The 12,143-nt window shown below is 43.7% G+C and overlaps 1 protein-coding gene across 7 annotated transcripts in view; it reads right to left on the minus strand.

The window, feature by feature from the left end:
• Nucleotides 1–12,143, minus strand: part of LOC106609115 (kinesin-like protein KIF21A) — a 44,740-nt gene that overhangs the window by 26,462 nt on the left and 6,135 nt on the right. For all 7 annotated transcript variants that reach the window (XM_082977610.1, XM_082977609.1, XM_082977608.1 and 4 more), the window contains exon 2: nucleotides 1,148–1,370. In XM_082977610.1, coding sequence (XP_082833736.1) covers nucleotides 1,148–1,370 — 223 coding nt within the window. The remainder of the gene's footprint in view (nucleotides 1–1,147; nucleotides 1,371–12,143) is intronic.

Below are 12,143 nucleotides of genomic sequence, written 5' to 3' on the forward strand. Positions count from 1 at the left end.
GTGAGTGTGCATGTGTATGTGTGTTCGTGCGTGCGCGACCCGCTGTGGACCCTGAATGAGAGTCTGACAGGGAGACAACGGGGCTGAGAAGAATGGAGCCGGCAGAAGAGAATGGACAGAGAGATTAAGAGGAGGAGGAGTGGAGTGAAAGGAGAGTTTGGCAGAGCTCCATTATAGAGTTTGAGATCAGAGGAAGAGGTTGTGACAGAGGCAAACGCAAAAAAATACGAGCGAGAGATTGAGAGAGTGGAGATAAAGTGAACAAGTTTGAGAGAGTAAGAGCAAGAAAAGAAAAGGGGGATACCTAGTCAGTTGTACAACTGAACGCCTTCCACTGAAAGACAGACAGGCAGAGAGAGAGAGCAGGGAGAAAGAGAGAGAGAGAGAGAGAGAGAGAGAGAGAGAGAGAGAGAGAGATAGCGAAAGAGAGCCTGATAGATAGATATGAACATGTACTGTAGAAAGTCAGTCACATGTGCTAATCTATCAAGCCAATAAAAACCCTGAGGTTGGTCACGTTAGAACATGCCTGATGTTGCTGAGTTCACTGAGTTTTCGTGGCCTGTTTGCTTCTCTCTTCATATGAGATGAGCTCTATGAAGACGTGGAGCCTAACTGAGAACAATTTCAAAGCAGTGCTATATCACTCACTGAGACACAGTTATAAGGTTGGATAAATGACGTCGTTACAGTTAATGTGAGTTTTAGCAGAGTTATCGTATATCCAGATGGGGTTTGACAAATGACGTTGCAATAGCCAGTGTGAGTTTGGTATTGGAAACGAGGTGTGATAACATGTTCTGCTTGGACCAGAGACCACAGGACACGTGGATGGATTCCTGTGTGTGGCAGAGCCAAGCCCTTTCCTAGGGTGTGTCCAGCATTGCACCGCATTGCGTCTGTAGGCAAATATGGTGTGTGCATGTGTTTTTTATGCGTTTGTGCGCATGTTTGTAAATGTGTGTGTACGTGTGTATATGTATGCAGTTGTGCATGTACACCTTTGTGTGTGTGTGTGTGTGTGTGTGTGTGTGTGTGTGTGTGTGTGTGTGTGTGTGTGTGTGTGTGTGTGTGTGTGTGTGTGTGTGTGTGTGTGTGTGTGTGTGTGTGTGTGTGTGTGCGTGCGTATGTCATGCAAATATCTGACCTGTCCATAGGCGAAGATGGTAGCGTTGTACCCCTCGAAGCATCCCTCGATGAGTTTCTCTGTGCAGTGTGTGTAGATGCTGTCCTGCTGGGAGTCCATGTCAAACACGTAGTCGTAAGTGAACGCCTTGTCTTTACCCAGCATCACCTGGGGCTCGGCGGGCATGCAGAACGTACAGATGTGACATCCTTCGATCTTCTCCCTCGCCAGCTGAGGACGAATCCTGAGAGAGGGTCGAGAGAGATGCCGGGTTAGGGTTTGTAACTGTATAAAACGTTAAACATGAATAGATATACAGAAAAGGAGAGGGACGGTGAGAGAGAGAGAGAGCGAGAGAGAGAGAGAGAGAGAGAGAGAGAGAGAGAGAGAGGAAGCGAGAGTTTATCATGGAGATGTTTTGTGAGCTTGGTTTCCATCTATGCCTTCTTAATTGTTGAAGGCAAAGTTACATTTGAGGCACGGAGAACAGTATCTCGTAACAGTTAGTCATTGCATAACATTCCACCCTTCGGTAGATGTGTCTAATATGTTAATATCTTCACTCCTGGCATGTTATCAGAAGAGGCACGGAAACGTTATCCCATATCGCACTGTCACTACACCCGACTCGGTACTTATTCTGATGTGTTGATACATTGACTTGCGGTATGCAGGGATGTGGCATGCAGCAGGTGTAGAGACCTGAGCTCCTTGACAAAACCTCAAGGGCAAAGCTTTGATAAGCAGAGTTTGAATGTTGAAAGTCTGATAAGCTGAGTTTGAAAGTTGCATGTCGAGTATGATTCAGGGTTATGGTTGACTTTTAGACATGAAGTTAACCACTTAACCCTGCTTTTCACGATATACCACGTTTGAGTGCTTTATTGCTTCTATAAAACAGTTAGCTTCATCTGTGCTACATACAGTAGATCTATTGGTCCAGTTATTAGTAATATGTGTATTATTCACTAATCTGTTTTTCTAGGAGCCTGGAGTGTGTGTGTGTGTGTGTGTGTGTGTGTGTGTGTGTGTGTGTGTGTGTGTGTGTGTGTGTGTGTGTGTGTGTGTGTGTGTGTGTGTGTGTGTGTGTGTGTGTGTGTGTGTGTGTGTGTGTGTGCATACCTGCGTGTTTGTATGTGTGCCTGCGTGCGTGCATACCTGCATGTGTGTGTTTGCGTGCCGGCGTATGTGTGTCTGTGTGTGCGATTCCCCTCACGCTGACAGCTCACTCCACCACTCTGCCCCATACAGAGCCCTCAGTGTTCGAGCCTGGGCTCAGAAAAGAGTGGAAGCTGTGGAGCTACACTAGGTAAACAGTCACACCCTGCCTTGCAATTCCCCCATACACGCTGCCCCTGTGCCTGTCTAGCTCATCACAGAACTCACTGGACAAATATCACAGGATTTCTAAATTCAAATAGGAAACATTCAGAAGACTTGATGGAAGAGTACTGTAAGTAAATGCATTACTTGTGTTAGGCATGTAATTGTGTTTATAAGGGCAGTATTGTGATTGGAGAGTCACAACAGAGAGTCAGGCTACAGAACACACTTCCACACATCCACACACACACACACACACACACACACACACACACACACACACACACACACACACACACACACACACACACACACACACACACACACACACACACGCACACAGTCAGGCTACAGTGGTGTTATTGTGCCCCAGTGACATCAGATCCCAACTATTTAGCATCCTCTCTCTGGGATTACACAGTGAATGAGAAGAGGGGACAAAGCGAGGGAGGGATAGATGAGAGGAGAGGAGGAAGAGAAGATGAGGAGAGGAGGCTGCATTACTTTTAATGTTACACCTCTAGTACATAATCTGGGTCATAACTTCCTTCTGTATTTGCTACAGAGTATTTCAGTATTTACGTATTGCTGCTGCCTCAACAGGTAGGCTAGTTGTTGACTGTATAGTATACTAGTCCATTACTGATCTCTTTGTTCATGTTCCTGCAGAACACCCCTCTGACAGACCTCTGTTTGACACAAGTTTTAGGGGTTTGGGGGGTTAGGGGGAATCCACAGTAATCCCTTTTGCCCACTTCCTAAAACAGTACAGAACCATCACTCTTATCCACCATAACAAAGATAACACTCATCACCGCTTACAACACGTTAAGTAACAATAATGCGGAAATACTAAAAGTGGGAATGCTGGGCTGGCTTTCAGCCAAAGATGAGATCAAAGATACTAGATAATACACAGCACTGGTCACGAGATTACATTCAATAGCATTTAATTTGGTGTCAAATGTCCCTACATGAGGAAAGAAAGTGAGTTCAGTGCAGTGTAAATCACATCATTGGTCTGATTGATTGTGATGAGAGCATCCCAGCCAAGGCGGTGACGCAAGACAAACAGTCAAACACTCCTCCTTGTGTGTGTATGTCTAGGACTCCAGCCTTGCTCTGTGACATCCCCCAGTGTCTTCCATACACAATATCCTGGGAGAATCTCAATTGCATTTCCTTGTTTGCTTGCTTCCTCTCTCCTTGAGGCGAGGAGAGAGAACATGAGGAATCAAGGAAATTAAAGTGAGATTCTCCTAGGATATTTGACCAGCTCAAGATTGTTGACAGATTCCTCCTGAATAAGACCAATAAACTTAGCTGATCACTGCCATTTCAAAGCTGCTTTCTCAACACCAGAAAGACATTTTAGACCAGAAGTTTGTTTAAACAGTATAGGCCTCTAGACCAGAGCCATATAGATCAATGTACACCACCGTTAAAAAATGTGGGGTCATTTAGAAATGTCCTTGTTTTTGAAAGAAAAGCATTTTTTTTGTCCATTTAAAATAACATCAAATTGATCAGAAATACAGTGTAGACATTGTTAATGTAAATGACTATTGTAGCTGGAAACGGCTGATTTTTTATGGAATATCTACATAGACGTACAGAGGCCCATTATCAGCAATCATCACTCTTGTGTTCCAATGGCACGCTGTGTTAGCTAATCCAAGTTTATTATTTTAAAAGGCTAATCGATCAGTAGAAAACCCTTTTGAAATGATGTTAGCACAGCTGAAAACCATTGTTCTGATTAAAGAAGCAATAAAACTGGCCTTTTTTAGACTAGTTGAGAATTTGGAGGAACAGCATTTGTGGGTTCGATTACAGGCTCAAAATGGCCAGAAACAAATAACTTTCTTCTGAAATTCGTCAGTCTATTCTTGTTCTGAGAAATGAAGGCTATTCCATGCGAGAAATTGCCAAGAAACTGAAGATCTCATACAATGCTGTGTACTACTCCCTTCACAAAACAGCGCAAACTGGCTCTAACCAGAATAGAAAGAGGAGTGGGAGGCTCCGGTGCACAACTGAGCAAGAGGACAAGTACATTAGAGTGTCTAGTTTGAGAAACAGAAGCCTCACAAGCAGCTTCATTAAATAGTACCCACAAAACACCAGTCTCAACATCAACAGTGACGAGGCGACTCCAGGATGCTAGCCTTCTAGGCAGAGTTCCTCTGTCCAGTGTCTGTGTTCTTTTGCCCATCTTAATCTTTTATTTTTATTGGCCAGTCTGAGATATGGCTTTTTCTTTCTAACTCTGCCTAGAAGGCCAACATCCGGGAGTCGCCTCTTCACTGTTGACGTTATATACAATGACAAGTTTATGAGTGTTGAACACACTTCACAGTGCAGTGTGAGTGAGTAGAGCACTTGTGTACATTACATTTGTCCTCTAGCTGGGATAGTTGACTGACAGGTTTTAGGCTATGAGTGAAATGAAAACACTGGATCCTTCAGGGTGAATAGTGGTTGACATATACAGTAGCTGCTCCATACCTTCATGTAGACTTCAGACTTAAAGCACTAATCCACCCTCTAGACGACAGCAGTGTTTTTCAACACTAGTCCTGGGGATCCAGAGTGGTGTAAATGTTTGTTCTAGCCCAGCTCTGACAAAACGAATCAAGGTAATCAGTGATTAGGTGATTAGTTGAACCAGATGTGTGTTAGTGCTGGCCTGAACCAAAAATGTATACACACTTTGAGTCCAACTCCATCCCCAGGACAAGCATAGGACAACACTACACTATAGTGCCACAAAGTATTAAGTCTTATGTGTTGTTTTCTAGTATTCGAACTCTCCAGTTCCTGTACCTCTATAGGGGAACCAAAGCCTTTCCCTAACACAGTACAAGGGTGTCTTGTTTTGCACGCTTTGTACAAAATAATACAATGCAATACACAGGATATTTCTTAACGTAGCTCTTTATTAGCTAGCTACAACTGGCATGTTCACGTATCTCCAACCATGATCAACTGACCATGACCTAACCATCTGGGTGGTCTTAACCAATCATAGCACAGTATGATACGATGGTAAAATGCATCCAATTACAATTCAGTATGTTTACACATATGAATATTACAAAGGGGACTGACTGACTGAACAGAGAGCTCTTAGCTCTCTGTGATAACGGCTGTACATTTATCCTCCATGACAACTCAGTCAACCCCCCGGTCAGGTTAAGCCTGCTTCAGGGAATATAAAATATATGTTGAAAGTATTTAATAATCCGGTTCAGAAGAGGTGGGCTGTAGTTAACTCAGGTGGGATAGGTCGCTTCTGTGAGATGAAAGGCTGACACACACATGGACTGACGCACACACATACATGCAAGCAAACACACACACGCGTACGGACACACACCGTAGAGCTCCTGACAGACTCTCCCCATGTGACATGTCCAGTTAGCCTCATGCTGGAGACCTCATTACAGCGATTACAGTGACAGCCGGAGGAGCCATGCACCATGGCGGCGGCACTTGCTAACTCACTAACCCCTCTCAGAATAAAATGGACAGCGCCAGGCTAGCTCACTATAGCTCTAGCCCATTCAGAAGCAGCTGTCCTGGGCCTGAGCCGAGACTCTGCTTTCTCTCCTATAGACCCAGTACGAATTATCTGGGGCAGCCTTGCCTGTCTGTCTCTCTTTGTCTCTCTTTGTCACATTCTCTCTCTGCCCTTCTCTCCCTCTCCTCTCCCTCTCTCTCCCTCTCATTTTCTGTCTCTCTCATTCTCTCCCTCCCTCCGTCTCTCTCTCTCTGTCCCCTTCCTCCACACATCTACCACCACCACCACACATTGACCTGGTTCAAAGGGCAGCAAGAAGCAGGGCCAGGCGGTAGCATAGTCACATTTCTAGCCAGCATAATCTCCTATTAAACAAACACACTTCAAACAGAATGGCTCTTGTAAAATTGGAAATGTACTGCAGGCCAGAGGCCAGGGTGCACTGGCTGCACCAGGGAAGGCAGGTGACCGTCATAACCAGTGTTCTCTGCTATGGATATGGTTGAGTCTATACAGTATGTGTGTAGATCTTCATGAATAATAATAACTATGCTGGTAAGAAAGGTGATTCAGCCACAGCTTAATCATGCTGACTCTCTGCAGATCAGGACCTGACCTCAGCCCCTGCCTCCGCCTCAGCCAGCCACAATGGTCCCTTGAGAGACCATCATTTCCCATCTGCAAACCACAACAGTCACAGCCCTAATCTAATTCTAGAGCTACAAAGAGTCCAGAGAAGCATCTGGACCCACACTGAAGGGAAACAACAGGCACGATACACAACTAGATTACAGGAAACAATCAATCATTCACTCATATAGACTTCTTCGGATTCATTTGAGAAGAAAACAGAAAGAAGAGGGAGGATTGCTGCCCTGTGCCCACACATTGCAAAGAGAGGAGAATGGAGTTTGGCAGCTGGCTTTTTAACTCCACTCATATCAGAGGTTAAATTGTGGCCAAGTACCTGGGGAATTCAGGCACTAGGAATAGGGTTTTTAAAGGCCCAATGCAGTCGTTTTTTTTAAATCAAGATCAAATCATTTCTGCGTTACAATTAAGTACCTTACTGTACTTAATTAAGGCTACCGAGTGGCGCAGTAGTCTAAGACACTGCAACTCAGTGCAAGAGGGGTCACTGCAGTAGCTGGTTCAAATCAAGGTTGCATCACATCTGGCTGTAATTGGGAGTCCCATAGGGTGGAGCACAATTGGCCCAGCGTTGTCTGGGTTTGGCTTAGGTAGGCCGTCATTGTAAATAAGAATTTGTTCTTAACTGGCTTGCCTGGTTAAATTAAATTATAATTTTAATTTGTCTGGGAGAGGTCTGAGTGGGGAGGGGGAAACTCAAAACGAGCTGTTATTGGCGGCAGGTAACCTAGTGGTTAGCGAGCTGGGCCAGTAACAGAAAGGTTGCTGGATCGAATCCCCGAGCTGACAAGATAAAAATCTGCCGTTCTGCCCCTGAACAAGGCAGTTCCCTGGTAGGCCGTCATCGTAAATAAGAATTTGTTCTTAACTTACTAGTTAAATTTAAAGAAAATTGGCAGAGAGGTTTGGAACTCTTGTTGTTATTGGTCTATTAATCAATTTACTGCATGGTGATGTCTCCATGGAAAGCCAAAACTCCATGCAAACCTTCTGATTAGACGGTCCTGTGTAGATTGTATTTTCAACCAGCAACTATCAGTAAATAACAATGATCAAATTTGTTCACATTTTTACAGTGTTAGTTTCATCAGCTTTTATACAATATGATATACTGTAAACCATTGTAAAAAATATTTTGACTGCATTGGGCCTTTAATGAGCGTTGGAGCAGACTCTTTACTCCCCAGGTTGTCTTTACCCTGAGACACTGATGCTGTAGAGCAGAGGTTAATGAGGGACCGTTCTACACACACACATTCATACACACACACACACACACACCCCCTTCTCTGGCCCTTCACTGCACCTGAAACTGAGACCAGGGAAGTTTAGACACCGAATTTACAGTGAACTTCTGATACACACACACACCGATAAATGGTTCTGTTGTTGTACTGCTTACAACAAGTGTCTCAATCAGTTTTGAAAGGTCCCCTTGAAAGAAGAATGAAAAGCTTCAGCTACGCCCTCTATTCTTCAGGAATCAGTAACTACAGGAAACACTACAGCAGCCTCTCCTCTCTCTCGTAAAGTACCTTCAGTTTGGCGGTTAAGTTGTACATGGTCATTATGTAACTAACTACAGCAGTCAAGGAAGCAGGCAGCTGATGTACAATGGCCTATGGCAAGCAGGTTGTATAACTTGTCTCCTCTATGACATGGGTTGGAGCAGAACAAGCCTGGGTTAATGGATGCCCAGGGATAGAGGAAGAAGAGAGGGGATGGGGAAGGAAATGGCACTGCAGCCCTTTTTTGCAGTCAAATGACCTAGTGGCCTAATAGGTGGAATTGTATTCATATTTTTCATGATTTCATAAACATAATTTAAAATCTGGTGTTTCTATGTCAAAAGGTTTTGTTATATTTCAGTTTTCTGTGATGTACTGTACAGTACCAGTCAAAAGTTTGGACACAGCAACTCATTCAAGGTTTTTTCTTTATTTATACTATTTTCTACATTGTAGAATAATAGTGAAGACATCAAAACTATGAAATAACACATACGGAATCATGTAGCAACCAAAAATGTGTTAAAGAAATGAAAATATATTTTATATTTGAGATTCTTCAAAGTCGCCACCCTTTGCCTTGATGACAGCTTTCCACATTCATGGCATTCTCTCAACCAGCTTCACCTGGAATGCTTTTCCAACAGTCTTGAAGGAGTTCCCACATATACTGAGCACATATACTGTTGGCTGCTTTTCCTTCACTCTGCGGTCCAACTCATCCCAAACCATCTCAATTGGGTTGTGGTCGGGTGATTGTGGAGGCCAGGTCATCTGATGCAGCACTCCATCACTCTCCTTCTAGGTCAAATAGCCCTTACACAGCCTGGAGGTGTGTTGGGTCATTGTCCTGTTGAAAAACAAATGATAGTCCCACTAAGCTCAAACCAGATGGTATGGCGTATCGCTGCAGAATGCTATGGTTAAGTGTGCCTTGAATTCTAAATAAATCACAGACAATGTCACCAGCAAAGCACCATCACACCTCCTCCTCCATGCTTCACGGTGGGAACTACACATGCAGAGATCATCCTACTCTGCGCCTCACCAACACATGGCGGATAGAACCAAAAATCTCAAATTTGGACTCATCAGACCAAAGGACAGATTTCCACCAGTCTAATGTCAATTGCTTGTTTCTTTGCAGCAATTCGACCATGAAGGCCTGAGTCACGCAGTCTCCTCTGAACAGTTAATGTTGAGATGTGTCTGTTACTTGAACTCTGTGAAGCATTTATTAGGCTGCGATTTCCGAGGCTGGTAACTCTAATGAACTTATCCTCTGCAGCAGAGGTAACTCTGGGTCTTCCTTTCCTGTGGCGGTGTCACGTCCTGACCAGTAAAGGGGTTATTTGTTATTGTAGTTTGGTCAGGACATGGCGGGGGGTGTTTATTTAGAGTGTTTTGGGGTTTGTTGGGCTATGTTATTATGTAAGAGGGGTGTTTGTTTAGAGTGTTCTGAGGTTTTTGGTCTATGTTCTAGGTTAGTGTTTTTCTATGTTCAGTCTAGTTTTTCTACTTCTATGTTTAGGGTTTGTTGATTGACCTTCAATTGGAGGCAGCTGTTCCTTGTTGCCTCTGATTGAAGGTCCTATGTATAGGGGTGTTTGTGCTATGGGGGTTTGTGGGTAGTTGTCTCCTGTTTTGTGTCTGTGAACCTGACAGGACTGTTTAGTGTCGTTTGTTGTTTTGTATATGTGTTTCTTTTGTTTTTCCTTCTTTTATAAAAAATAAAGAAGATGAGTATACATGTTCCCGCTGCACCTTGGTCCAATCCTTACGACGCCCGTGACAGGCGGTCCTCATGAGAGCCAGTTTCATCATAGCGCTTGATGGTTTTTGCGACTGCAGTTTTCCAGATTGACTGACCTTCATGTCTTAAAGTAATGATGGACTGTCATTTCTCTTTGCTTATTTCAGCTGTTCTTGCCATAATATGGACTTGGTCTTTTACCAAATAGGTCTATGTTCTATATACCACCCCTACCTTGTCAAAACACAACTGATTTTCTGAAACGCATTAAGAAGGAAAGAAATTCCACAAATGTACTTTTAACAAGGCAAACCTGTTAATTGAAATGCATTCCATGTGACTACCTCATGAAGCTGATGGACAGAATGCCAAGAGTGTGCAAAGCTGTCATCAAGGCAAAGGGTGGATACTTTAAAGAATCTCAAATATAAAATATATTTTGATTTGTTTAACACTTTCATGGTTACTACATGATTCCATATGTGTTATTTCATCGTTTTGACGTCTTCACTATTATTTTACAATATAGAAAATAGTAAAAATAAAGAAAAACCCTGGAATGAGTAGGTGTGTCCAAACTTTTGCATACTTTTGTTTCAAAGTAGACCCTGATTTAGCCCACTGCAGTAGAAGGTTAATGGGAATATTCTTATTATCATCATCATCATCATTATCTGACGACATCCACTGATGTCATATGATATGCCTCTGATGGAGATGGGCTGGGCTGGGGGAGGATGAAGAAATGGGCTGGGGGAGAAAAAGGCACTTAAATGGGAATATTACTTCCATTGTCATATGACTGACATTATCCACTGTCGTCATATGGAGTGGATTTCATACAAAGTGCTTCTGTCCTCATGCTCCAACGTTGTGTGTTTGTTTCAATTATGACATTGTGAAGCAAAACGCAAAAGGCAAACACTGTGTGTTGTGTGTGTGGATGACGATGTCATCCGTCATCATTCACTGTTCAGGACATCAGTTGCCTTTTCCAGGACATCAGGTGTGAGTTCTCTTTTTCCCTTAGAGGCCCCTGACTCACTGTCTGACACATTGTTTAGAGTCATAATATCAGGGTTGTAATGGGGAATACGTACATTAAGCTACGTTTACAGAGCATCACTGTGAGTAATAGCTACAGCAAAAAATAACAGCTGACAACAGCTGTAACGCTTGATGTAGTGGGTGTGGAGTCAGGCGCAGGAAACAAGAGCGTTTGCTATCGTGCTTTAATAAATGCACCGTCAAAGAGAGTATACACCCAAAAATAACAACAGGGCGTAATCAAAAATACAAGGACCCAAAAACACGTTCCACTTACACAAAACACAGTGAAAGACAGAAATAAGCCCGCACACAGAACAGGTGGGGAAACGGGCTTAAATACCCAACTAATACTAATGGAACACAGGTGAAACCAATAAAGACAAAACCAACAGAAAAGGGAAAAAGGGATCGGTGGCAGCTAGTAGGCCGGTGACGACGACCGCCGAGCGCCACCCGAACAGGGAGAGGAGTCACCCTCGGCAGGAGTCGTGACAACAGCAGTGTCAGTGTTTAATGCTCAGTCTTTAACTAAGTTTTGGTCCATTGTACTTGCTTTTTGGAACATTCTGTCCATTGTTAAGTACTGTACTGGAGTGGAGATCATGAAGCAAGTCATAGGATAATTCTCAACATCAATGCTCTGTGATTAACAGGTAGTAACAGGCTTTTTCCCCTTAGAGCACAGAAAGACAAACTCTGCAGATTTCAACAACGATCAACTGATGCAAACGATACACGCCTCCAACCAAATAAACCAAACAACTTTTTCCTCAAACTTTTTCCTAAAATGTCTTCAACAAATGGTCTTTGAATGAATAAATGTCTCTCTTAGTGTCCAGTCTCCACACAGGAAGATTATGTCACTTCAGTTACCAAGGCCACTATTGAAAGAAGGGGAAGATTCAGCCAGAGAATTCTAGACAGAGAATTCTGCAACTCAAGAACCCACACTTCTCTTCACCTGGGTTAAATCTGTCAGGGCTCTTCTACACGGGTGAGTGATGTCCATTCACAGGGTCACCACACTGGGCGGGGTGGGGTTCACTGACCAGTGGCCACAGCTCTAATGCTTCCTGGGTCAGAGGTCACATTGCAGCTACAGGGAAGAGCAGGAAAAGGGGTGCAGGGGTCCACACTGTGGCTGCCGGTTTCACACTGTCAGTTAGGGGGGAAACCAGGACAAGAGACAAAGGACACACACACATACAC

This window comes from Salmo salar, chromosome 07 (genome assembly GCF_965601325.2).
Source record: "Salmo salar chromosome 07, fSalSal1, whole genome shotgun sequence".
Classification (NCBI taxonomy): Eukaryota; Metazoa; Chordata; class Actinopteri; order Salmoniformes; family Salmonidae; genus Salmo; species Salmo salar.